This window comes from Cyprinodon tularosa, unplaced genomic scaffold, assembly GCF_016077235.1.
Source record: "Cyprinodon tularosa strain WSP-4 unplaced genomic scaffold, ASM1607723v1 ctg119, whole genome shotgun sequence".
NCBI lineage: Eukaryota > Metazoa > Chordata > Actinopteri > Cyprinodontiformes > Cyprinodontidae > Cyprinodon > Cyprinodon tularosa.
The window spans coordinates 429,303-455,948 of record NW_024037992.1 but is presented as its reverse complement, the minus strand read 5'-3'; the positions used below and the strand labels follow the sequence as shown (position 1 = coordinate 455,948).

The 26,646-nt window shown below is 38.5% G+C and overlaps 2 protein-coding genes across 8 annotated transcripts; one reads left to right on the top strand and one right to left on the bottom strand.

The window, feature by feature from the left end:
- Window positions 1–322: 322 nt before the first annotated feature.
- Window positions 323–16,922, bottom strand: ankrd29 (ankyrin repeat domain 29). Of its 6 annotated transcripts, none has more exons than XM_038268513.1 (10): window positions 16,713–16,922; window positions 13,895–14,063; window positions 8,692–8,790; window positions 7,645–7,743; window positions 7,117–7,215; window positions 6,746–6,844; window positions 5,481–5,579; window positions 813–908; window positions 580–678; window positions 323–497 (listed from the first exon to the last, which is right to left on the bottom strand). In XM_038268513.1, exons 2-10 carry the CDS (start codon window positions 13,937–13,939, stop codon window positions 414–416), a joined length of 819 nt encoding a protein of 272 aa, XP_038124441.1. In that variant the 5' UTR covers window positions 13,940–14,063; window positions 16,713–16,922; the 3' UTR covers window positions 323–413. The 6 variants fall into 6 exon arrangements, with proteins under 6 accessions (XP_038124441.1, XP_038124438.1, XP_038124450.1 ...); XM_038268510.1 differs by having other exon boundaries at window positions 13,953–14,063; window positions 16,713–16,921; XM_038268522.1 differs by lacking the exon at window positions 13,895–14,063.
- Window positions 16,923–20,454: 3,532 nt separating this feature from the next.
- cts12 (cathepsin 12) lies at window positions 20,455–25,911 on the top strand. Of its 2 annotated transcripts, none has more exons than XM_038268497.1 (8): window positions 20,455–20,585; window positions 20,891–21,036; window positions 21,132–21,251; window positions 21,475–21,639; window positions 21,717–21,938; window positions 22,017–22,185; window positions 25,121–25,226; window positions 25,316–25,911. In XM_038268497.1, the coding sequence occupies exons 1-8, from the start codon at window positions 20,555–20,557 to the stop codon at window positions 25,413–25,415; spliced, it is 1,059 nt and encodes a 352-aa protein (XP_038124425.1). In that variant the 5' UTR covers window positions 20,455–20,554; the 3' UTR covers window positions 25,416–25,911. The 2 variants fall into 2 exon arrangements, with proteins under 2 accessions (XP_038124425.1, XP_038124418.1); XM_038268490.1 differs by having other exon boundaries at window positions 21,129–21,251.
- The last annotated feature ends 735 nt before the right edge of the window (window positions 25,912–26,646 follow it).

Here is a 26,646-nt window from a genome sequence, read left to right as displayed (position 1 = left end):
TTTGTTTACACAATATTTTAAGCAATTTTATAGTTTATTGTTGTGTCTTCATATTGTCTCCTGATTACATGGCCTCTCATTTCAGCATAACAAACACTGCAAACAAATTGGGTATTTATGGCATTTATTAAAAAGGCGAATAAATAGTGTGCAAAATATTCATTGCTCGTCGATCTCCGTACGTTCTCTTCTATAAGTTGACAAATAAATGGCCGATGGATTTTCTGTAATTTTTACATTCAGTTCAAGTTTGTTCTGCATTTCACAGCTTTATTTCAGCCACTATCAGTAACCCAGCACCGTTTACATGTTTCAGTTTTAACACCTTTAAATGTTGCTGTTCTTCCCTCTCAGTCACAACATGCGGTCCGAGCTGCAGAGACCCGCATGGAGGAGGAGAGTCTGAACCTTCATCAACTGTCTCCATTCACAGCCTCCCGACGTAAAACCTTCCGAATGCGATCGCTCTTCGTAAGATGAGACGGGAGGCGGTTATTCTGCAGAACGGAAACATGTTTAAGGAGCTGGGATGATGTATGCGTGGCTTTACTTCCTGTTCATCAAAGTTGGAAGCGTTACCTCGTCGGGTAAAGAGGGATCGGCGTTGGCGGCGAGCAGCAGCAGAACACTTTGAAGATTTCCACTCATGACAGCCGCATGAAGGGCGGTGGAGCCATTCTGGAGGCAACACAACCATAACAGCTATTTATTTAAAAAATTTAATTAAGTTGCAAATTGTACATGAAAAAGCTTGAAGATCCCCCTTCTGTGGGCAACTGGATGAAATCAACTAGATCTATGCAGTGGTAAACCTGAAGAAGTCCAAGGGAAGGAGAGAATTTAAGCAGCTCCTCGATGACGCTGTTGTGTCCTTTCAGTGCTGCTTTGAATAACGCAGTCGATCCGTCCTTTAAAGTTAAGAGACATAAGAACTGAATTAGTTTTAACAATATCTGAACAGTTTCAGACCAACGCTTTTCTTTTACACCGTTAAGTCCACAGCATGAAATTAAACACCAAGGCTCTGTACGTTTGGATTTTGTATGATTTTTCCTGTTATTCATTTCTCTTGTTTGTAAAGAAATATTCCAGCACTCTTGAACTTATGCCATTTTAATGCCAAATATTTTTGCACAGGAAAAGCAACAGTTGAGTTCAATCCTGTTTCTTAATGAGGAGGATTCCTAAAGCTGAATCTATTACAGTCAGAGTCAGTGGTGGTTTCAGGTAGGAATTTATTAGTAATTTTCCCTGAACTAGTATTTCATTTGCATGTTTATTCCACAGGAAGCAGAGGATAATTTTATATCCCAACCCCACCCGTCTTGCAGTGTGCAGCTTGGTGACCTACAGACTACACTGTGAATAAAAAAAACACCAAAATTCTGCTTTGAAGCTTCAGATTCAACCCTCAACTAAAGGCTGTTTTATTGTTTTTTTTTTCCGTGTAATGTAATATCTCATCCAGGTAAAACAAATATTTTTTTAATTGTCTGTCTGAAAACATAAAACAAACATTTTATTCACTTTTTTGGGACTGGAAGCACCTTGGATTGAACCCAGCAATGCATTAATAATACTGATGAATGCAGGGAAAACCAAGGAGCTAGTGGTGACACTGGTGATCATCCATGGAACGGACAGTGAGATAGTGGACTCTTCTAAGTACTGAGGTGTTAACCTGAAGAACAAACTGGACTGGACTCCCGAAACTAAGGCTCTGGATCAGAAAGGTTAGAACAGACTCTTTCTGCTGAGGAGACTGAGGTCTTTAGGACAGCAGGGGGCGCTCCTAAAGACCTTCTATGAATCTGCTGGAGCTGTCTGTCTGTTGGGGCAGTGGCTCATCCATAGATATCCATAATAAAGGCTAGATGTCTTACGGAGGAGTCTCAAACGGCATCACCGGGCGGCCATCTTACCACAGGCAGGCTTTCTGTTGTGCTCTGTGGTACTTAATGTAAGGTGAGTGATCAGCACGAACACAAATACTTTATCTCATTGAATTCTTGACGGATTTACAAACAGTTTGGTTTCTTACAAACGTTATGAACGTGGCTATAATTCTTGATGCTTGAACATGTCGAAATTGCAGATTTTCTTGTCGAAAAATGACTTGATCGTGCAGCATACTGGTGCATCACGGTTACTTGCGCAAGTTATCAATAACGATTGTATGACAATTAATCTTTAGTGTAAATTACAATCTTTGTGGATGTGGTTGTAGCTATTAGTTGGCTAATAACAATAATCTGAGTGTTGTTGTATTTTCATTATTAGCCTAACGTTAGCTGGCTAAGAACAAGAAGCTGCGAAGTGAGACCTAAAGTTAGTAAGTTAGCAGCTAACGTTACAGTTTAGCTAGCTGCTAACGTTAACCAGCAACTTTACATCAGTGGAAGAGGCAGAATTTATACATGATTAATGCATGATTTCCAATCGATTTGGTTTGTCAAAACATCTTACATTATGTTACAGGAATTTGCTGGGTCTATTAATAGGAAGATGCCAGACTTTTGTGCAGCCTACGGATGCTCCAATCGCCGTAGTGTCAAAACGAGTGCCAGTGGGATCACCTTTCACATGTAAGATATGAAATTATGATTGGTTTTTGGGATAACCGTTAGTTAATTAGTGGATGTATGTACAATACAGGCTCTGGTACACAGGAACAGCGGGGCTATGACTTAATAGTATTACAAGATTGCCAATAGTCAAAACCTGAGGGAAATCAATATCCCAATGGCCCAAAAAGATAAATGTTCCCTTAATTTCCCCATGGTTATTATAAATTATTTTAATAATACAACTCTTATTTCAGGATTTGTTGTGCGACGGGCTCTGAAAAAGCTGTCCTGTGATGTCTGCCGTGCCAGCTTGGTAACAGATGCTGCATCTGCCATCAAGGACCAGAGCTACCACCTGCTGAAGTTAAAAAACAATGGAGGTCTGGTGATTCCATCAGAAGGCACTGTGATGGTAGTCAGGGCAGCAGAGTGGGTTCTTCGTCAGACCTCATGTACCAGACGATCACAGCCCATCAAAGTGCTAGAGGTCGTGTACATTGTACGGAAGAGGATAGGGTCAGAGGATGTGTTTGTGCTTGGAGAGCACATCGGAGAAACGCAGTATGGCATAGACAGCCACCACCATACGCTGTTAACATTGGTTGTGTCCTTGTTTTTTAAGTTAAGGCTGTACCACATTGCCAAAATAACCAACCTTGGCTTACAGAGCAACAACATGCGACAGAAACACAATAAAACCGTCCTTTTCAAAGGGCATTAACCAAGCTATGTTTTTTGGGTCATTTTTTAAATCTCTGTCTTCCATGTGTATACCATCACAGTAGTGTAGGTGGGGATTTCAACATGCTACATCTATATATACTTGTGAAGGGGACTATTGTACCAATTTTAATAGCAAATAAATTTCACTTTTATAATGGTTTAAAAATAGGAACTTTTGTGTAATTACTGATATATAATCAGAATAGTCTACATGAAACTTCACAGTGTAACCTTTAATTTGAAACCTGGATTATGCTTCTACACCAAGAGGTTGCCACACAATAAGCCTTTTTTGTCAGTATTTCAAATTTATTATAACAGTAATATTTATATTATAAAAGTATTTATGTAAATATAAATAAATTAGGACTGTGAAATAATTAATCACACTCAAATAAAAGTGTTTATATATATATATATATATATGTATTATAATATATATATATATATATTTTATATACAATATATATATATTATTTATATTATATATATATATATATTTTATATATATATACATTATATATATATATATTATATATTGTATATATATATATATTATATATACATTGTATATATACATTATATATATATATATTGTATATATATATTATATATACAATATATATATATATATGTATATATATATATATATATTATATATATATTGTATATATACATTATATATAAAATATATATATATAAATATATATTTCTGGGACCATATATATATGGTTGCCATTCTGTACACTGAGTTTTAATAGCATATATTGATTTAACATAAATACCTTGTGCATGTGTATATTTATTGCACCTATATGTTCTATTCAGTGTTCTTTTCATATGAAATTCCATGGTTATAATTATTCCTAAGTGCGCAGTATCACAACTACATGTCTGACTTTTGTTTAACAAACCAAACAGTTTGAGAATAGTTAGACAATTGAGGAAGTTATGGTTATTTCAGTACATGCGCCATTGAAACACAATGCTACGAATGAGCGAGCTGCCTGTGGTAAGATGGCCGCCACGTGCGGACGTCGACCCCCATTGGCCAGCAGCGCGGACGAGACATCTAGCCTTTATTATGGATATCTATGGGCTCATCTGTAGCTGAGAGGAAGCAGCTGGATAAGCTGATCAGGAAGGCCAGCTGTGATTGGATGCCCTCTGGACTCAGTGCAGGAGGTGGGAAACAGACGGATCCTAACTAAATGGAGCTGTTTCGGAGCTCGCCTGCCTGGCTGAGTGTTTCCTGGACGGGGCCGCCTGTGGAGCTGGTTGACAGTTGCCTTTTGTATCTATGCTTCTTTTTCTATGTCTGCTTCTGTCTCCTTGAACCCCAGTGGGCCTCAGCAGATGGCCGCTCACACTGAGCCTGGTTCTGCTGGAGGTTTCTTCCTGTTCAAAGGGAGTTTTTCCTCTCCACTGTCGCTACAAGCATGCTTAGTGTGAGGGATTGCTGAAGAGTCAATGAGTCGATGCAATCAGCTGGTTTTCCTTAGATAGAAAACTTTGAATCAATCTGACTGGATGATCTGGTTGAACTGGAAAGTGACCTGAGATGACATGATGTGAATTGGAGCTATAGAAATACACTGAATAGAATTAAAAATGCCCACAGCTGTTTATTATCTATTCTTCAGATGCACAGTATTTATATTGTAAAACACTGTACAGTATTGTACTTATTTGTTTATTCTCTTAACTCTGTCACTTATTCTGTTATTTTTATATACTTCTTTAAGGTCCATATTGTGTGTCTAGTTCTGCTATAATATTTTGCAGCTGTAAAAACACAATTTCTCCAATGTGGGACAATAAAGGGATTTTCTACTCTATTCTATTACAGGGATGGGTTGGTCTCACATAAGAAGCAATTACAGTTATATTAAGAGCTGTTTGGCTTCTATTAATGCTCCATAAAGGACCTTTAATTATTTTGTTTTATCACTTGTTGCATATTAAGTTTACAGTAAAATAAAATATAAATTCCGAATAAGCAGGAAAGGAAATAGCCATATTAAAATCACAAACTTGTGCTAAAAGAAATACTGTTTTTCATTGAACTGGTGACCTTCTCTAATACAGAATTGCTTAAGTGCAGGACAATGAATGGATTTTTCCCAAATCTTTACACCAAACCTAACATCACTTCCTGATGATTTATCAGTCCCAACAAAATGAACGTACCAATCTGTCGGCATCCCGATCTGCTCCTCGTAAAAGAAGGACCTTCACTACTTCACTGTGACCCATCTGAGCTGCCATCCACAGGGGAGCAGTGCCATCCTGGGAGGGAGAGGGACGGATGGTGAAGAGTTTGCATGAGAACATATGTGTCCTTCATTTGTCATTCCATTCTAACGTCCTCAGGGTTTTATTTGCCTGCATTTCAACCATCATGTTTGCTGATATCTCCTCTGCAGCATCGAAGGGAAAACTCAATCTGCTGCTTCAGTGGTGAATGAAGCACCATCACAATAATGTCCCCGTTTCCTGAATACTGGATGGCGTTAAGTTCATTTTAAGCATTTGCAACTAATGTGATGGTAATGCAAAGTAAATAATATAGTTTGATGCATTTTATTTTAGCTGTTCTACAAAGACAATTAGAGGTAAATGTGTCAGATTTTAGCATATGGTTCATGTCCAACTGTTATCCCTACTTTAAGCTTTTATAATCACTAAAAATGACCTAACAAACAACATTACTGTTTATTATTTCTGCACATAGCACATTATAAAGTGTAAAATGTTTATTAATACTGCGAGTGCTGTAAGTTATAAAGTGCTGACCAGAAAGCAGCAACAAGAACTTCTCCCCCACCGCTTCTCCCCCTCCATCATGGTTCAAAATGGCTTCCACAACATCTGCATCACCCATCTTGTTGAGTCATGACAAGGTTTTTTTTTTATAGCATAATTAGTATTTCATTAGTCTGTGTAGGATCTAGCTTTCTAGGCCTGAAGTTTGGCAGTCACATTCTAGTTTAATGGCATCTCTACAGTCACTAGTTTGTCCGCTCTGTGCTGCCGTAGCGCAAAGATAGTAATCTCTGAGGCAAAACATGCATAAAATTTGATACTTTCATTTTTCATACGATACTAAATAACATATCTATGCATAATATATTTCTATCAGTAAATCCCTGCACTGCAAAAACAATCTAGAAAAAAGTAAACATTTCTTAAATTAAGTGTATTTCGTCTTAATTTTAGCAGATAAATAAGATGATTTGCCAATGGAATTAGTATTTTTACTCTTAAAATAAGATAATTACATAATATGCACTTGAAATGTCAGTTGTCTTTCCTCCTCAGTTCAAGAAAAATGCACTTATTTTAAGAAAAAATGACTTATTTAGATTTAATCATTACCTACTAGCTTTAAGAAAAAGAGCGAGCAGGTTAGATGTGCAGGCATGCAAAGTGCTTTGTGTTCCAGTGGGCTCTACCTCCCTGGCTTGATTGACCTTGGCACCAGAGGCCAGCAGCTGACGAATCACGGTCACATGACCCCCCTGGGCAGCTAGAAAAAGAGGAGTCGCTCCATCCTGAATACAAGAGGGTTGGAGGTAAAACTCAGAATAAATACACTAATAATTACCTTATATACATATGTTTACAGTAAGGTTGTCGTTTCAGGGATCTCCTAATCCTGCTTGAGGTGATTCATGCTTGACTCAGCTGTTTGGAGAAACCAGAGCGACTGGATTCCTGCTGAGATCAACTTGCCATCAGGCTTGTCACGGAAAAGGTCATTTAATGCAGGAGCATGAAGCGTGACTGCCTAACAGACAGACAGAGATGTAGATGTGGAACTCACATTTAACCGGTCATGAACATTAGCTCCATTCTTCAGCAGGATCTCCACCACAGCAGAGCGGCCGCACTGTGAGGCCACGGTGAGCGCCGTGCCTCCATCCTGTTTGCAAACATGGAAGACAAGAGACTTAAAATCTCTAAATGTATCGCTGGTAACTGAATTACTGGCTGGTGTTCTTTCAGATGAGCATACCCCATCAGACCAGCATAAACATGCTCAAGATGTCAGATTGACATTTATCCTTTCAGTTTTGAATGAAAAAAAGACTTTAAACTACCTCAACAGGCGTGTTTCCTTTTAGTCATGTACAAAAAACAATTTAAGGTCAGATCGCCATAGGCTTCAAAAAACACCAAAAATATAGTAATTCATTTTTTTGTGTGTGTGTATTTTTCATACAAAACTAAAGGGATAATCAGGTATTGACTGTGGGTATGCTGGTCTGACCGGGTATGCTCATCTGACAGAACAGCTGCATGCTTTACACTGTATAAACTGTAGGAGCCATAACACATCACTGCAGCGCACCTTAGTGCGTAACTCAGTGGAAGCACCGAATTCAAAGAGCAGCTTCACGACGTCATGATGTCCCTGCTGTGAGGCGAAGAACAAAGCCGTAGAACCTGTCTGAGGATAAAAATAGATGCAGCTCAATGACTTTTACCCACAATTCAAGTCTGAGATGTTTTCAGATGTGGGCTAGCTCAAGTGGTAAATCACCCGTCCTGCAAACGGGAAGCCTGGATCTGCATCCCGGCTGGAGAGGAATGAGCTGCCAGTGCGGCTCCTTAGGAGTTTGCTAATTAAATATTTTGTTTGTTAAAATAAATATGTAGCTCCAAATTTAATATGTATTTAACAAACTAAATATTTAGTTTGGAGCTAAATATTCATTTAACAAAGTAAGATTTTTATAAATGAATCAATAGTGAATTGAAAAAAAAAAAAACCCTTATTTTTCTCTTAAAACACACTAAATAACCATAAATATTGCTCCTCATTTTTGACTGCTTACTTTACAAACAGCGCCCCGTAATAGTGTCATTTTTCTAGATGTTTGTTAATTTGCATAGTTGCACTTAAATAAACACATTCTCAGAAAATGAATATTTTTTATATATTAGGAAACATAATGTTCATTAATAGCTTGTCCATTATTGAACTGCATTTTTTTTTTAGGTTAGTGACACAATATTAGACCATGCAGAACACAGATTTATCTTCATAAAGCCTCAGAAGGACAACATTTATGTAGAAAAAAGTAAACTTATGCATGAAATTATGTTTTTATACTGTTTTTTGTTGCTTGCATTCCTATAAACATGCCGGTGTGATAACTTAGAATATGTTTGATTGTTTTTTTTGCATACGTCTATTTTGAATTTATAGCCCCCCCCTGGAGAAACCTCCACCAGCCGCCTCTGGCACAAGCCTTTTCCTTTTTCTTTATGTTTTATTTAACAATATTATTTCCAAACCAGCAGTTCATCCAGGCGTCTGCAGTGATCACAGAAAACTTAGCTTTGAGGGAAAGAAAAACAACTAATTATGAGTAACTTCCTGAAGCACATCTACCTCTCTCTGGTAATTGATGTCTGCTCCTTGCATAATGAGCTCTTTGACGCATTCATAATGACCGCTGTAGGACGCCACCATCAGCGCTGTCGTTCCGTACTGCAATACAAAAACACGACAACATCATTTTAAGGCTTTTGTTTCTTTATTCTGTCGTCATCAGCAAAAATGATTGTAATGTAATGATAAACTTGCTGCAACCCTCAGTGTGATCCAGCCTTCATTTCCAACTTATTTATTAGGATTTCATGCTATAGACTGACACACACTAGATATAACTCTAAACTAAATGGGAAATGTGTTTTTCATAAATATTTGAAAATTCAAACCTAAAAAAGGGTTAGTACGTTGGTATTTGTCACCTTTTTCAGTTTGATACAGTCCAATATGAAGGACCAACTCTGCCATATTTAAAAATAAATACAGAAATAAATAAATGCTCAATAAATGTATAAGCATACAATTAATTGCCAACAAAAAAGTGTGACATAAATGTATATAACTCTTAATTAGCTTCTTTATTTATTTGCCTTTGTAATATTTACCTTATTTATTTTTCTGTCCTTTATAATCTTCAACTTTATTTTTTAATTACTTATATTTTTAAGTATTTATTTATGTGCATGTTATAATATTTTTGTCTGTTTTATTCTTCCTTTGTATTTTTTTACCTTAGTTATTTCTTCGCCGCTGTTTATTTCTCTCTGCCCTTTTTACATTTCTCTATGCATTTATGCCTCATTATGCAAATGAGGAGGGGGTGTGTCCTAGAGAGTCATCTTCTGCTCATTGGTTGGCTTGGCGGTCCATCTCCTTAACTCACAGAGCTCAGAGTACTAAGTTAAATGTTCTCTTTTCTGTTGCTGTTGTTCAATAAAAGTACGTTTTAAGATCATTTGAGGCGAGAACCTTATACTTTTAAGCATCACCATATGGCCCATTCACAGATTTAATGCGTAATTTAAAAGAAAATGTGACGAACTTGAGAGGACCGTGGCACCAGCGGAGCTCCGAAGCTGACGGCAGCCAGGTCTATAGCCAGGCTATGATGGCGATTTTTTGTTGTATTTGGCAAAGTTTGGCAAAGTCCCTACTCAAGTTCTAATGACTTCAGACTCGACATCAGACTCTCCTCCTGTAGATTCGACCGATGTAGTAAAATGCTAACCAACACGCTTCACACACGGCTATGCCGAGAGAGGGCCGCTGCAGATGGGCTGTGGTTAGACCTGGCTGCCGTCAGCTTCGGAGCTTTGCTGGTTGCCACGGTCCTCTCAAGTTGGTCACATTTTCTTTTAAATTACGCATTAAATCTGTGAATGGGCCATATGGTGATGCTTAAAAGTATAAGGTTCTCGCCTCAAATGATCTTAAAACGTACTTTTATTGAACAACAGCAACAGAAAAGAGAACATTTAACTTAGTACTCTGAGCTCTGTGAGTTAAGAAGATGGACAGCCAAGCCAACCAATGAGCAGAAGTTGACTCTCTAGGACACACCCCCTCCTCATTTGCATAATGAGACAGAAATGCATAGAGAAATGTAAAAAGGGCAGAGAGAAATGTAAAAAGGGCATAGAGAAATAAACAGCGGCGAAGAAATAACTAAGGTAAAAAAATACAAAGGAAGAATAAAACAGACAAAAATATTATAACATGCACATAAATAAATACTTAAAAATATAAGTAATTAAAAAATAAAGTTGAAGATTATAAAGGACAGAAAAATAAATAAGGTAAATATTACAAAGGCAAATAAATAAAGAAGCTAATTAAGAGTTATATACATTTATGTCTCACTTTTTTGTTGGCAATTAATTGTATGCTTATACATTTATTGAGCATTTATTTATTTCTGTATTTATTTTTAAATATGGCAGAGTTGGTCCTTCATAGTCCAATGTCTCTTAATTAGTAAAGAGAATGTATATTAGTAGTAAAGATGCAAAAATAACAAATAAATGTACAATAAGAAACCGAAATTAGAACAAAATTTTCACCCATTTTCTCAACAATTTTGATTTTAAGCAATATGTATATTTTCTCCTCTCTCACTGTATCACACTGCTAATTTTCGTGTTTGTTTTAATGCACACTTTATAATAATAAAAAAATAAACCAAACATAGACAGGCACAAAACCGTCCTCTGGCTTGATTTGATTTGATTTTTAATGAATTCTATAATAGTTCCTTTCTATTCTATACATGCCCTCTTTACGCCACCTGACCCAGTTTTACAGTTAAACTAACGTTCACCTTCATTTTTCACCAACTGAAAAAAACCTTATGTTGTTCAACCAGACACTCAAACAAATTATTTCTACTTGTTAAATATTATTAAAATATGCTTTGAGTTCAATTATACATAATAGGTACCAACAGTTAATGACTTATTAGCATTGGGATGAAAGTTAAACTGCAGTTTAGATCAAAACTTAAAGGAAAAGTCGCTAACATTCAGAATTCAAACTTCTGAAAGTTCTTTAAATCTGAAATGATTCCATCCTGTTCAATAAATGATCAGTGTTTTTAATCCAGAGTAATTTTCATGTGAATGAGCTTTACTGGAGGCATCCATGTTTGTCAAAGAACACTACTGCCACCTACTGGTTAGTGACATTGTCACGGTGCGGTATCGGCTGTTGATCAAGTCCCAGTGCTGTATCTGGTGTTTGTCACAACGCGCTATTATCCAAGTCATCTTGAAAACATTCTTCTTCCAAATGTTGGCTACATATTACATATTAGGGTGGCTCAGGTTATCCTGAGCTATCTCTATAGTTATGCTGCTATAGGCTTAGACTTTTGGAGGACATAGGGACCCCCATTTCATCATTCTGCTTCATTCTCTCTCTGTTCTCCTATTCTGCAGAATCTGTTAGTTCAATCTCTAACCTTCTGCTCTCTCTGCTTTTCCTCAGAGTAGCTTTGCCTCGTCTGTTCCTGTTTGGCTGTGACGTCATCCTGGAAAGAAACATCAGCTGTGCTGCTTCTATCAACACCCTTGTTAATAGATGTTGGAGATCGGCCTGTTTTCCAGTGTGGTCCTGTTTCTCTGACCGTGACTGAGTGGATGTGCTCTCTTCGTCCTCTGGCATGGGAGCTGCCTTGGAGCTCGTCTGACTGGCTGTGTGTTTCCTGGACGGGGCCGCCTTTTACAGCTGCTTTTTGTATCTCTGCTTCTGTCTCCTTGAACCCCAGTCGGCCTCGGCAGATGGCCGCTCACACTGAGCCTGGTTCTGCTGGAGGTTTCTTCCTGTTAAAAGGGAGTTTTTCCTCTCCACTGTCGCTACAAGCATGCTTAGTGTGAGGGATTGCTGAAGAGTCAATGAGTCGATGCAATCAGCTGGTTTTCCTTAGATAGAAAACTTTGTATCAATTTGACTGGATGATCTGGTGAACTGTAAAGTGCCTTGAGATGACATGTGTTGTGAATTTGGCGCTTAATAAATAAACTGAATTGAATTGAATATTACGTGTTTTTTCTCTGGCCAGAAGTTCGATGGCAAATCCTCCCTCTTCAAGTTGGCGATCCAACGACCAACCCGTCCGTGGAGGATCAGGAATCAGAAAGGTGAAATAACTCATGTTTTTTTTACTTTTACCCGATGTATTCCAGCATCCAGCTGTCATGCACGTGGGCATTGTCAGTTTCACTATAGCTCTGGTGAATTTCAATGGTGAAGTCCTCTGGAAATCGTCAATAATTGTTGTTGATTGCAGATGTGTCTAGTAGTTCCCATTGATTTAGCTTGGAAAGCGGAGAGAATGGCGCTAGGCTTACCGCACCGTGACGTCACTGCTGAAAGATGGCAGGAGGGAGGGGTTACTATATTTGGGCAAAAATGGCCGCTCCCAGACAAAAATTATTGTTTTTATTTATTTACTGATAAACACTAAATTCATTAAATCATACCAAATGTATCAGTTTTAGGTATAAATAATGATCCATTGATTATTCCTGCTGACTGGACTTTTCCTTTAAACCAAAATATTTAGCTTTGATATGAAGCAGCTGTTTATCACAGCTGTCCTTTACTGTATTTGAAATAAATTCAGATATCAACAGAAATCAAATTTTAACGTCAAGTTCCTGAACTTAAACTAATCATACTGCTTCCAGACATTAAAGATTTTCCTATAAAGATTTCCTGGTGCCCGCAGACACCAAGGGGCCCTCAGGGGCCTCATGGGGTGCCTGTTTCCCTTCTGTTGCCCTTCTTTTTTTTTTTTTTTTTTTTAACAGTGTCCTGTCTGGCAATGTGGCAATAAGAATAATTGTCTTGATGCCAAAAAGAGCCCAACAGATTCTACTCTCACAAGAGAAGCAATATGGCAATTGCCATATAGCTCCACTTGTTTCATGCATATAAATTGCTTTATTATAATTATGCAGGGAGTTTTACAGTTTATATGGACACTGCAATGTAAGTAGAGCAGAAAAAAAGAAGAAGAAAAGGAAAAAAGAAAAAAAGAGAAAAGATGTTGCCCTTCTTTTTAAATCATATATAAAACACTTTCATCATTTTAATCAAAAGTTAAGGTGAATGTTCTTCCTTCCTTCCTTCCTTCCTTCCTTCCTTCCTTCCTTCCTTCCTTCCTTCCTTCCTTCCTTCCTTCCTTCCTTCCTTCCTTCCTTCCTTCCTTCCTTCCTTCATTCCTTCCTCCCTTCCTTCCTTCCTTCCTTCCTTCCTTCCTTCCTTCCTTCCTTCCTTCCTTCCTTCCTTCCTTCCTTCCTTCCTTCCTTCCTTCCTTCCTTTATTGCGTCCTTGCTTCCCTTCTCTCCTTCCTTCTGTCTTTCCTTCCCTTGCAGCTTTCTTTTCTTGCTTCCTTCCTTGCATCCTTCCTTCCTTCCTTCCTTCCTTTATTGCGTCCTTGCATCCTTCCTGCCTTTATTGCGTCCTTCCTTCCTTCCTTCCTTTATTGCGTTCTTGCATCCCTTCTTTCCTTCCTTCTGTCTTTCCTTTCCTTGCATCCTTCTTTCTTTGCTTTCTTGCAGACTTCCTTCCTTCCTTGCTTCCTTCCTTCCTCTGCCTTACAAAGGTTGGTGACCCCTGGTCTAGACTGAAAAATCACAGAAAAATACCTTAAAAGTGACGATACGAGAACAGCACTGTGGGATGCAGATAAAATGAACTGCATGCAAACTAAGAATATTCTCATTCACATAAAAGCATTCTCCACAGCGCTCTGTGTCCCTACCACAGGTAGATATTGCTTAAAGCGTGCGGCGGAGCGGCCGGGCATGCACTGTCCGTACACTGTCTCTGCAGTCTGCGTCCACTCGCCCGCTGTTGAGCAGCAGCTGAAGCAGTGCCAGGTTTCCCTTCCTCGCTGCCCAGAACACGGCGTTAGCCAGGGGCGTTTCCTTCTGCAGGGCAAACACACACAGCTGACACTGAAGCCGCCATTAAAGCATTAGGCTGCGTGAGACAATGACCACTGTAGTATGTGTCCACGTTTCACTGCTTAGTGTAGATGTTATGGAGAGGTTCGCCACCCTTAAGCTCACTGTTCTTTAGGCAACCTGTCACTTCAGTTTCTTTGGGTGAGCCGACTCTTTAACTTAAAACTGGAAAAAGATCAGCTCCTCTGCCAGCACTGTCACCTTTTTCTGTCTATTCTAAAAATTGCAAATTTCATCCAATCCAACACTGCAAAAAATAGAAATCTCAATAAGTTATTTTTTCTTAAAATAAGTGTGTTTTTCCTTGATTTGAGGAGGTAAGTAAGACACTTTGCCAATGGAACAAGACAATTTCCTTTTAAAATAAGAAAAAACAATTTTATCTTCTTATTTCAAGTAAATATTATCTAACTATCTTATTTTAAGAGTGAAAATACTCATTCCATTGGCAAATCATCTTATTTACCTGCTCAAATTAAGGCTAAATATACTTAATTTAAGCAATTTTTTACTGATTTCTGGATTGTTTTTGCAGTGAACTCATATTGCGGCAATTAGATCTTTGTGTAAACTCAGAATTACAAAGACTCCATTATCCATAATTTCTTCCTCAGTCTGAAGTTAAAGATAAATTCAAGTAGTTTTGGAAATTGGTTAGTTTAATTTTAGATAACCAATTTAGGAAAAAATAGAACCATGATACAGCCTGTATAACACAGTGGTGGGGGTATCATGATGTGGTGCTAATCTTCTTTAGATTGAATACTGAGCTACAGAGTTGATGTTTGTCTGGATTTTGTTTCCTGTTCGGAAACAAATAGGAAATACAGTGAATGTGATGATCTAGGTGGTTTGGATCTATCGACCTTCCCATCTCTGGAGGCCTTCAGGGAAGCAGGATTTAGAAAAACTCTTCTAAAGCTCAGGCTACTTTGTTGATGCATATATATATATATATATATATATATTTTTTTTTTTTTTTTCCCCACCTATCTTTATTAATTCCTTATGAAGATCTTTCAGCGGTTTTCTACAGACAGCTTGGTACCCATTTTCTCTCCAGCCCTTTGCTTCTCAATCTTGACACAGAAGAGATAATTAAAATCCTGCTGATGATCCAATCAACTATTGATTGGGGCTGAAACAATTCATCAGATTCATCGTGATTAATCGACTATTGAAATAATCGTCAACTAATTGAGCAATCAATTAATCATTAACTGGAGAATAGAGACTGTAAAACATGCCTTTAGCTGACAGAGTGACCCACTTAGAGCAGGAACTACATCAACATTCTACAAAAATATGTAAACATTTTGCATTTAGATAAGATAAAGTTCAATCCAGATCTGCCTTTTGTGGAAACATTTTAGTTTCACCTGGTTTAATCTTGTAAAGGCCAGGCTTAAAACTTTCCTTTTTGATAAAGCTTCTAGTTAGAGTGGCTATCTCTATAGTTCTGCTGCTATAGGCTTAGACTGCTGGAGGACATAGGGACCCCTTTTTCATCATTCTGCTTCATTCTATCTCTATTCTCCCACTCTGCAGAATCTGTTAGTTCAATCTCTAACGTTCTGCTCTCTCTGCTTTTTCTCATAGTAGCTTCATCTGGTCTGTTCCTGTTTGGCTGTGACTCCATCCTGGAGAGAAATATCAGCTGTGCTGCTGCCATCAACACCTTTGTTTCTAGGTGTTGGAGCTTGGCCTGTTTTCCAGTGTAGTCCTGTTTCTCTGACTGTGACTAACTGGATGTGCTCTCTTCATCCTCTGACATGGGAGCTGGCTTGGAGCTCGTCTGCCTGGCTGTGTGTTTCCTGGACGGGGCCGCCTGTGGAGCTGGTTGACAGTTTCTATCTATGCTTCTTTTTCTATGTCTGCTTCTGTCTCCTTGAACCCCAGTGGGCCTCAGCAGATGGCCGCTCACACTGAGCCTGGTTCTGCTGGAGGTTTCTTCCTGTTCAAAGGGAGTTTTTCCTCTCCACTGTCGCTACAAGCATGCTTAGTGTGAGGGATTGCTGAAGAGTCAATGAGTCGATGCAATCAGCTGGTTTTCCTTAGATAGAAAAGTTTGAATCAATCTGACTGGATGATCTGGTTGATCTGGAAAGTGACCTGAGATGACATGATGTGAATTGGAGCTATAGAAATAAACTGAATAGAATTGAATTAAAAAATACTCTTTAAGGAACCTTTGGCTAAATAATAGACAGATTAATCGATTTGCATAAATAGTCGTTAGTTGCAGCCCTTCTATTGATTAAAACCCCTTTAAATATTGAGGAAGTCTACCTCATCCATCTGTGTTTTTACGCCATTCCTCTCAGAACTCTCAGGGTTTTTCACAAACACCAAACAGCACATCAGAAAGATGCATTTGTCATCTGTGACTCATGTAATACTTTTATCAGCATCTTCTTGTGCAGCCATCGTGCCCAGACGTGTAACTGCAGAGCTGTATGATTAAACCCAGTCTAACGTCTGTTCCCTTTCTGCACTGAACACCTCAACATGTCACCTCATTAAACACATCCTGACTCTACAGCAGCAGCAGCTGTCCTCCCGGCATGCAGGCCCTCTCTGCCGGACACAGCGGGACGGAGAAAGCCGGTTTACCTTGAAAGACATCCTGCAGACTTCAGTCGTGACTCATGGTGATCTCTTGTTGTGCAATCAGTCAGACGCGATGCTGATCGTAATTAGGCTGTTTTTGCTGCGCAGTGTTTGGGTGTTGTCCCGCCGCGGACATCATAACAACAGCGGAGTCAGTCAGCTGAGCTCAGCCTCTGCAGTGGATCCTGCAGGGACAGAGAAAGGCCGCCAGAGGGCGCTGCTGCATATAAGTCAGATAAAGGAAATACAACATCTGAATTTAAAATCCTCCTTCTCACATATAAAGCCTTAAATGGCCAAGCTCCATCTGATATCAGAGATCTGATTGTTCCTTATGTTCCTAACAGAGCACTTCGCTCTCAATCTGCAGGTTTACTGGTGGTTCCTAGAATTTCTAAAAGTAGAATGGGAGGCAGATCTTTTAGTTATCAGGCTCATCTCCTGTGGAACCAACTACCAGTTTTAGTCCGTGAGGCAGACACCCTGTCTACTTTTAAGGCTAGGCTTAAAACTTTCCTTTTTGATAAAGCTTCTAGTTAGAGTGGCTCAGGTTATCCTGATCTATCTCTATAGTTATGCTGCTATAGGCTTAGACTGCTGGAGGACATAGGGACCCCTTATGTCCTCCAATGAGAGTCAATGAGTCGATGCAATCAGCTGGTTTTCCTTAGATAAAAAACGTTGAATCAATCTGACTGGATGATCTGGTGAACTGGAAAGTGACCTGAGATGACATGATGTGAATTGGAGCTATAGAAATAAACTGAATAGAATTTAATTAAATTGAATTCATGTTCGGCCTTAAATCTTCTGTTTCTTCTGGCTTGTCACGGACCCTTCGTATCTCAATCTTGACCTAAAATTTCTACAAGTAATCACTAAGCTTGTAATCCTAAACTATCCCTAAAAATATTATCATCCTTATCCCCTGGCTAGGTCATCTCTCTGGCCAAACACCTTTCCTTTTGGCTCTCTGGAACCCTTTCTCAGGTCATGCGGTTGATTTTTATCTCGTCTTCCGCGATGAAGAATCTAAGCAGGAGTTCAGGAGCAATCTGGAGAGCCAGAGGGCCGAAGGAGCAAACATCTTCTCCTTTTAACCTGTCCAGAAAACAAGGAGCTCATCTTCTTGGCCAATGGGTCACTGTATCACCATGTAAGGGACTGAAGGTGATCGCCTCATCATCCAGGCCATGCAGGCCATATTTGATCTACCAGTCATCCAGTAACCGGTCCACTCTAGATATCAATATTTCCTTATTCTTCCCTTCACGCATGAACAGTCTACACATATAACCCATCCATCCCTCCATCTTCCCCTGCTTAGTCCTGGTCAGGGGCCAGTGGGGCCAGTGCCTATCTCCATCTGTCTATGGGCGAGAGGCGGGGTCGACCCTGGACAGGTCGCCAGTCCATCACAGGGCAACACAGAAACACACAACCATTCACACACACAATCACAACTAAGGACAATTTTAGAGAAGCCAATGAACCTAACAGTCATGTTTTTGGACTGTTGGAGGAAGCCGGAGTACCCAGAGAGAACCCACGCATGCTCGGGAGAACATGCAGACTCCATACAGAAAGAGCCCGGGCCGGGAATTGACTACTTGCTGTGGATAGAACCGACTTGTCTTTAAACCTTAGTTTGGCTCCATCTTGAGACTATTTATTTTTATGGCTCCCTTTCAATCCCTTTATCCATTGTTCATCCTCACACAGAAACACCACAAGTCACAATTTGGTATAACAGAATCATTTGACAAGTTCTTAGTTTTACATATTTTCAGAATAATTGGATTTCAAACTCGTCGTACAATTCTATCTACCTCGATTGTTAAGTGAAGGTCTTCTTCCTGCATTGCTACACAACCTGTCTTGATGTTGGCACTGATGCCTGGCTTGATTGTTCATTCCATTCACCTGCGTAGCTCCACCCAGTTTCTCATCACCACTGATCTGTGTCACCAGTCTCTATTTAACCCGCCTGCTTCCAGTCATCAGTGCCATATTTTTCAAGCCCCTGGTTAGAGTTCTCTGGCGTACCTGTTTGTGTTCTGATTGCCTGATCCTGACCCATTCTGCGTTCAGAACTCTAAGCCTGCCTGTTCTTGTTCTGATCTGTTTGCCTGACCTGTTTTCGGACTCCTGCTTGATTCTGCGTGTTGACCAAACCTTAAGTGAACAACCATGTTGACATAAACAAAACAACAGCGTCCTTATTCAATTCAAGTCAGAAATTATAACAGAAACAAAGAGAAATAAAAAAAAATACTTCTATTTGTAAACAATCCGCAGGCAGCAATGGCTTTAAAATACCAGCAATGGTAAGAAAAATCCCTCCAGAGTAATTTACTAAGACTAATTACTGCAGCTAACAGTAACCTTGACACACAAACACTGGTAAGGTGAATACCAGCAGGTAACGTCTGAACTTTCTTAGATTAGCATGTTACAGCAAAACAACAGAATCAGTCTTTGTAAAATCCACATTCACTGTCGCTTTTATCAACTTCACTGTACTTTGACAACTTTTTTATTACATTTGTTTGAACTGGGAAATAGATTTAGACAAACAGAGTGTATACAAAATGAAATGTCATTTTGTACAGCTCACAACAGTTGTAATGATGTTGCAGTTGGAGTAGATAAACATTAGCATAAAGTGCAGCAGAGATCAGAATGTAAACAATGACATAAATAGTTGCAATGAGCATTGTTTAGATTGTGGTTCTAAGCGGCTCCAGAGCCGGAAACCGCACACAGACACACATGGACTTTAAGTTTACCGCAACCCTCAGTCTGAGTCTGTAAATATCTTCTCTATAAAGGAAACTTTATCAGTATCTGTAGGTCAGTTCCTTCGTGGTTTTTAGATCAGCATTGGAGAAGAGAAATCAATGAAATCCACTTATTTTTGGGTTAAGACTGTTAAAACAAAAAATATGTCTCATTTTCTTTATGATGCAGATTGGTCATTTTTCAGGTAAGTTGAGGAAAGAAATATAACTCTTATACTTTTTACTCAAGATTTGAATTCTAATACGTTAGATAAGGTGCTATAAGACTGCAGTAAAATAATGCACGGCTTATGATCTACAACATGCTCAGATTTTTTTCATTATAGAAAGGCTTTTAAATAGCTTTTTTTTGCAGCTGTGTGGTGAGTGTTTTCCAGCTCAGATTGGTGTTATAAAAAAAAAAACATTACAGTCCATTTTTACATTTTCATTATGTTATATATTGGATGAGAGGTCTGTTGTTTCTTTATTGGAACCAAAAACTTATTAAGTTCAGTGATAATTTAACCACTTAGTAAAAAAAAAAAAAAACTAGATTATTTATGATTTACAATCTGTATAAAGCCTGTCTTAGTAAACAATATCCAAAAAAGCTGATTAAAAAAAATGTTCACAATAATGCAGTAATTGTTTCTCCTGAAATATTTGATCAATGAGTGCATATAATAATCTCAGTGAAACTTCTTCTGCTTTTATCAAAACAAAAACATCAACAGGTTGATTTCTGCTGTTATTTCAGTGCAAACTTTATTCACATGCATTGTTATTTTGGCCTGTGTCGGGTGTCAGGTGTTATGCTCAGTTATAAACATGTATTTGAGGGATTAACAATACTGCAGCTTTAGCTGTTTCTAAGTGATAGCTGCAGGAGAGTGCAGAGGGGGAGCCGACGGGGCCACATATTTTTGTCGACTAATATACCTTTCAGGTGCAGGAGCAAGCCTTCATTTAAGGCTTTAGTAAAAAGAACATATAGTTAACAAAAAGCTTTATATAGCAGGCTGAAAGCTGGAGGCTGTACACTCTGGGAGTCACCATTGGAACATGGGAACCAAACAGGCTGACATGTGTGCAGGTAGGCAACCCAGGATTTGATTCAGTTTGAGAAACCAACTATTTTCTTACCTTTGTCTCATTTGTCTTGCAATTAAAATAGAATTTAAACTTGATGATGAAAAAACTTTTCCTGTAAAATCTATGTTTTAACATAAAGATTTAAAATAACTAATACAAGAAAGAATCCTTGGGCTTAAAAGAAGAGATTGGGTGTTTAAAGAGTTATTCCTGGTGTCACTGAACTATTGCCAGAACGTTTATAATTTAATGCAAACATCCACATTAAAGCAAGAGGTTTTGATTCGTTATTTTCTGTATTTCTAGGTGGTCAGATCAGCTTTCTGCTGAGGGCAGCCCTGCTCTCTGTCCTGCTGTGCAGCCCGCAGACGGTGCTGTCAGACTCGGACGAGGCGGTCCTGACCGAGTGGGACATCTGGAAAAAAAGTCACGGCATAAGCTACGATGAATTGGTGAGATTAAATAAACAGTTAAACCCTTTGAGGAAACATCAACACAATCAGGAGAACTCAACCTTTTAAGTGTTTTTCTCCTTCCTTTAAAGCAGGACGACATGCAGCGGAGGGCCATCTGGGAGGACAACAAGCGGAAGATTGAGGACCACAACCAAGGCTTTCTCACCGGGAGGAGGTCCTTCAGTCTGGCCTTGAATAAATATGGAGACCTTGTAAGGAGGGCCTGCTTTGCTCTTAGATTTGTTAAAAGTTTCTAGTGTTTGTCTTCACATGGCTGCTTCTGGTAGCTGCAGATTAATCAGTACATTTATTGTTAGAAGATAAACTTTTCAGCAACTTCACCAGAATACAGAATTTTTAGGTTAGCTTGTCTGTTTTTCCAGAGTCTGACTGATTGTGTGGTGCATCATTTCTTCCTCTGATTTCCTTCCATAGACGATGGAAGAATATCAAAATCTGCAGGGAGCCATGATCAATGCCCAGTTTGTGGCCAGAGGGAGGGAGGTTTCAGCTAGAAGACTGCGCTACAACGCTAAAAAGCTTAATACTTGGTTTGTTGACTACAGGAGCATGGGCTATGTCACCGAGGTTAAAGATCAGGTAAGATAACACCTGTAGAGTCATTTTGTTCTTCAGTCTGAGTTACAATTAAAGCAACAATTCTCTTGTCCTCTCAGGGTTACTGTGGTTCGTGTTGGGCCTTCAGCACCACAGGAGCGATAGAAGGACAAGTCTTCAAGAAAACGGGTCGGCTGATGTCTCTGAGCGAGCAGAACCTGGTGGACTGCTCCAAACCGTACGGCACCTACGGCTGCAGCGGCGCCTGGATGGCCAACGCCTATGACTATGTGGTCAGCAACGGTCTGCAGACGACAGAGACCTATCCGTACACCTCGGTGGTGAGCCTCAGTCTTATATTCCAGCCTCTGTCCAGACGAACGGAGAGCTCTTCAGCAGGCGTTCCTTTCTCTCCACAGGACACACAGCCTTGTTTCTACGACAGCAGTCTTGCAGTGGCGCATATCAGAGACTACCGCTTCATTCCCAAAGGAGACGAGCAGGCGCTGGCCGATGCTGTGGCAACCATCGGGCCAATTACTGTAGCCGTCGATGCCGATCATTCAAGCTTCCTCTTCTACAGCTCAGGCAAGTATCTGTTCTGCTTTAATAGAAATAAGCTGGTGCAAACTTTCCTACAGGTTTGATCAAATTGTGCATTACTTTTCTGTACTGGAGTTTAAAACAGCATAACTATCTTCCTTGCATCAGTTTTCAGCTACAGCAGTTTGCAGATGGACCAACTTTTCTAAACCCCCCTGGGCATTGCACTAGCCGAACGCCAGCAGCAGCAGTTTGTTTATCTCCTAACAAACTGCTGTTCACAGCCAGATATTTCTCCTCAGGTGTCAGTTAAGATTTTAATTCAAACAGCAAAATTTATGGCTGTTCTGCTTCTTATAAATGGGACTTTTTCTGGGCTTATTATAAGGAAAAATGCTGCCATTTCAATCTAAAATCAACTTTCCGTGTCTGTTTTCACAACATTTCCTTATTGTATGTTTATCAGAGTGGAAAAAGGTGCACATTTAGAGCCCAGTAAAAGCTTCATTACTTATGCTTCTGACCCTGAAATCTAGTGTCAGGTTCAATTATGAGCAGGTGTGTTTCTATTAGATTAGAAAAATATCAAAAGATTATTTTAATTCTCTAATTTCAATTCAGCAAACAAAAAAGCTGTAAAAAGTAACATCAATTCAGATATTTTACACTCATTTCTATCATTTAAGTATCTGAAATTCAATCTGTAAGAATACTTTAATATTAAATGTCAAATAGATAAAATAACTTTTAATGCAGAAAGAGAGGATCCTGAAGTATTAATGGGTTTTTAGTAGATTTATAAGATCAGAGCTTTAACAGCCACCACTCACAGACTTAGAACGGTTGCATTGTTTCTATCCTCTCCTAATGCAGATTCTGCGTCCAACTGTCTTATCTTGGCTAACGGCTAAAAACACTGAGCCGTTGCTCAGTGGTGAAAAGTCAATTTTGTGTAGATTTGTGTAGATTTGGAAACCAAAACCAAACTTCCAGAACATCGACTTTGATCCACAACACATATTGTTTGAGTTTTACAATAGAATTGCTAAAATAATATCACAGCAATGTTGCTATTATATATATGATACAATAGAATAGAATCAATTAGAATAGACACACCGTTAGTGACCCACACTGGAAAATTAAACTGTGACAGCGGCATGTAGACCCTAGATTTGCACACTAGATTAAATCATATGAATGAAACGTTCATTGAAATTTGCTGTGAAGCAGAAGTTATAATAGTTGAATAAAAACTGACTTAAATTGTATAATACTCTACTGTAAGTAGTGGCGTGTTTTGAAAGATGTACATCTAATCTAACAGGGTAAAAATAATTTAATCTCAAAGCAAATTCATCAGGGAGTTTTAAATGGGATCAACGGTTCCAGGACTGCAGGAAGTACTTTTGAACAGGGGGTGCTGTGAAAATGTTTTTGTTTCTTTTGGAAAAACTACCTATGAGCCTATATGCCTATTTAAAATACAATAATAATAATAATTAAGTAAATTGAGATTATTAACTTTAATGTCAGTGCACCAACCAGGGTCTGTAACACGCAGATATAATCAGTTCTCAGGTGAATATCTGCACTATTAATTAAACTTCACAATAACAATCAATATAACAGCGTAGATCTGGTCAGCTGGCAGGAACCTGAGTCACTGTGTTTATGTCAAACGTGACTCTATTAGCTCCAAAATCCTTTTACACAAACCACCAAGAAATATTATATTAATGTACTATTTAAAAGTTATTGAACAGTTCTCCATTACACAAAGAGCACCGGATCAAAATAACTCTATAATACTATGGTGGCGTTGAACTGCAGGAACAGATATAAAAGAAAATCTGAATGATTGGATGCAAATTATTGTTTCTTCAACAGAACAGGAAGCAGATTTCTCATCTCCATCAAACTAGTTTCTACCAAGAGGCTTAAAAGCTTAATCAAATCCAGCCAAAACTCCTGAGAGCGCATCTGACAACTTTAAAACAAAGTTCCTATTGCAGGCATGGATAGGGGAGTAAATCACACCCATCATGGCGATTCGATTCAGTATCATTTTTGTGACTGATTCAATTATTTTCAATTCTCAGGAATACACCACCATACCATTCGATTCGATTTTGTTTTTTACCTTACAAGCTAGACAATGTTTCAAATTTGAAATAAATCAATGAAAGCTGTAATATCGTTTTGCATTTTATTTGAGAAACAACAGCAAATAACAGAAGTAGCAAGGTTGTTCTCCACCTAAATAATAATGCCTCTGTGTTATAGATTCTGAAAGGCCTTGAATCAAAAAATACTGCAAGCGGAACAATGGTAGTGGCTAAAGGAAGCGAGGTAGGAGGGCAAAATAGGTTTAGCGCCACCGCAGCACGGGAGTCAGAATTAAGTCCAGGAGCAAATGGATAAAAATAGACCGGAGGAAAAAAAAACATGAATCGATACTCGAGCAGACGTGTCGATGCATCCGATCGACGGCTGTTGGATCGATGCATCGATACAAAAGTATTATTATTTACACCCCTATGCATGGATGAAGATGCTGAGTTTGGAGGTAGAGAACAAACATGGTTCATCCAAACCAATTTTGTATGATCCTAGTTATCCCTGCTACAAAAACACACAACAAAAGGTTTCTGTCATTAGATTATTTACTATTCAGCTGCTGCGAGCGGGATACCACGCACTAGCTATCTTGACATTGCCATGACAACATTACGTCCATGAACTTGTGTTGATTAGGCCTCAAAATAGTTTCATTAAAATCCAAATATGTGTAATAAAAAAAAAAAAAGACGGAATAATTTACCAAGATATTTCTAAGAAATGTATAAATTTTGCAAAGTATTTTTAATGCATTTTTTTTAAATCTCCCTCTGGCCAATAGGGGGTTGCTGCAGCAACCCCCCTGCCCGCGGCCATGCACGATTCAAACAAAGACCTTTGCCTTTCCATTTCTCTGCAGGGATTTATGACGAGCCCAACTGTAACCCTGATCACCTGAGCCATGCGGTGCTGGTAGTTGGCTACGGCTCCGAGGATGGTCAAGACTACTGGCTAATCAAGAACAGGTGTGTTTAACACGTTTAAAGCACCTAAATGTGTGGATTTCACAATGATACACCTTAAAAACTCATTTTCTCCTTCTTCTTTCTCGTAGCTGGGGAAGCAGCTGGGGTGAAGGTGGATACATGAGGATGGTCCGGAATGGCAGGAACACGTGTGGCATTGCAAGCTATGCATTGTACCCAATATTGTGAATCTGAAAACTCTAAAGAACATCATTTTGAACATAAAAAAACACATTTACTTTTTTCTATTTTAAGATAAGCAGTTTGTGAACCTGTTTGACATCAAGCTTTACAGGGAACGCTTTGCCTCTCAGGGACTTAGAAGAAATGATAATTTGGGAGTAGATTTTTCTAAAGTATTTCTGTTTGTAAAACTTATTGAAAATAAAACTGGAATTTAAAATGAAATTTGGATGTTTAACCTTGGACAGAGATGAAAGTTTTTATTAAAGTCCTTTTATGCACATGGGAAAAAATGCCCCCAAACATCTGTTTCTTTTCCTCGCCGGGAAAATGTCCGACCATCGTTCAATTATTGGGTCAGATTGATGCTCTGAAAAACCTCGGTGGACAAAGTGAGCTTTGTCACATTTTCTGGTCCAGAGCAGTGAGATATAAATCTAACAGATGCTTGTTTTTCTCAAAGGCAAAACAAATAATTCTCACAGAGATATTTGAGCAGCACCAAAACATCTCTGAAAAACATAAAGACTGCAGGGAAAAACACTTTGACTGAACCAAGACTTTCTGCAGAAACATGAAGCATAGGGACATTATTGATGATTCATACCAGAAAAAAAAGAATTCAACTCCAGATCTATAAAACTTCAATTGTGGGTAGAAATAATGTAATTGAAAAATTAAATTTTTTTTATCCAACTAAGAAAAAGTTTCAATATTATTATTATTTGTTGTTGTTATGACCTGTAGTTTAGTTTAAAAACGCATATTTAGGGATTCATTTTAACACGCTTTACTGAAAAATATATAATTATACAGCTTTATCTGGAGCAATAGTACTAAAAAAAGGTATGTTTGCAATAAAGCATTTGGTGTAGAGGATTAATGGACGTTTCTGCCGTAAACTAATAGTATTTTTTTTACATTTTATAATTTTAACTTAATAATAAAAATGACTGAAGTCAGCCTTTAAACTTAATTTCCCCTAATCTTTCATTTCTGTTGAGGAATCAGAAAAATGTGTTTGATCCAGATTAAGTAAACCTGAAAGGTTAAAACTGGTAAACCTTCTCAGTCAACAAAGTACTTTTCCTTTTTGTTTGTTTTTTAATAGGACCTGTGGATTATTTAGGGGTGCAGTATTTATAATCTGGTTTCATCTGCTTTTACAACACATGATATTTATGGAGATATATTATGAACATCAAACATATAGACAGTAAAACTGTTTAAATGGTTA

Excerpts from the sequence above, each read along its gene's own strand:
- cts12 (XM_038268490.1), top strand. The coding sequence starts at position 20,555 with ATGGGAACCAAACAGGCTGACATGTGTGCAG. Across the intron at positions 21,252-21,474 it reads TGAATAAATATGGAGACCTT|ACGATGGAAGAATATCAAAA; the intron begins GTAAGGAGGGCC and ends TTCCTTCCATAG. Across the intron at positions 22,186-25,120 it reads CTTCCTCTTCTACAGCTCAG|GGATTTATGACGAGCCCAAC; the intron begins GCAAGTATCTGT and ends ATTTCTCTGCAG.
- ankrd29 (XM_038268510.1), bottom strand. Across the intron at positions 679-812 it reads CTTCCCTTGGACTTCTTCAG|AATGGCTCCACCGCCCTTCA; the intron begins GTTTACCACTGC and ends TGTTGCCTCCAG. Across the intron at positions 498-579 it reads ATCCCTCTTTACCCGACGAG|AATAACCGCCTCCCGTCTCA; the intron begins GTAACGCTTCCA and ends TCCGTTCTGCAG.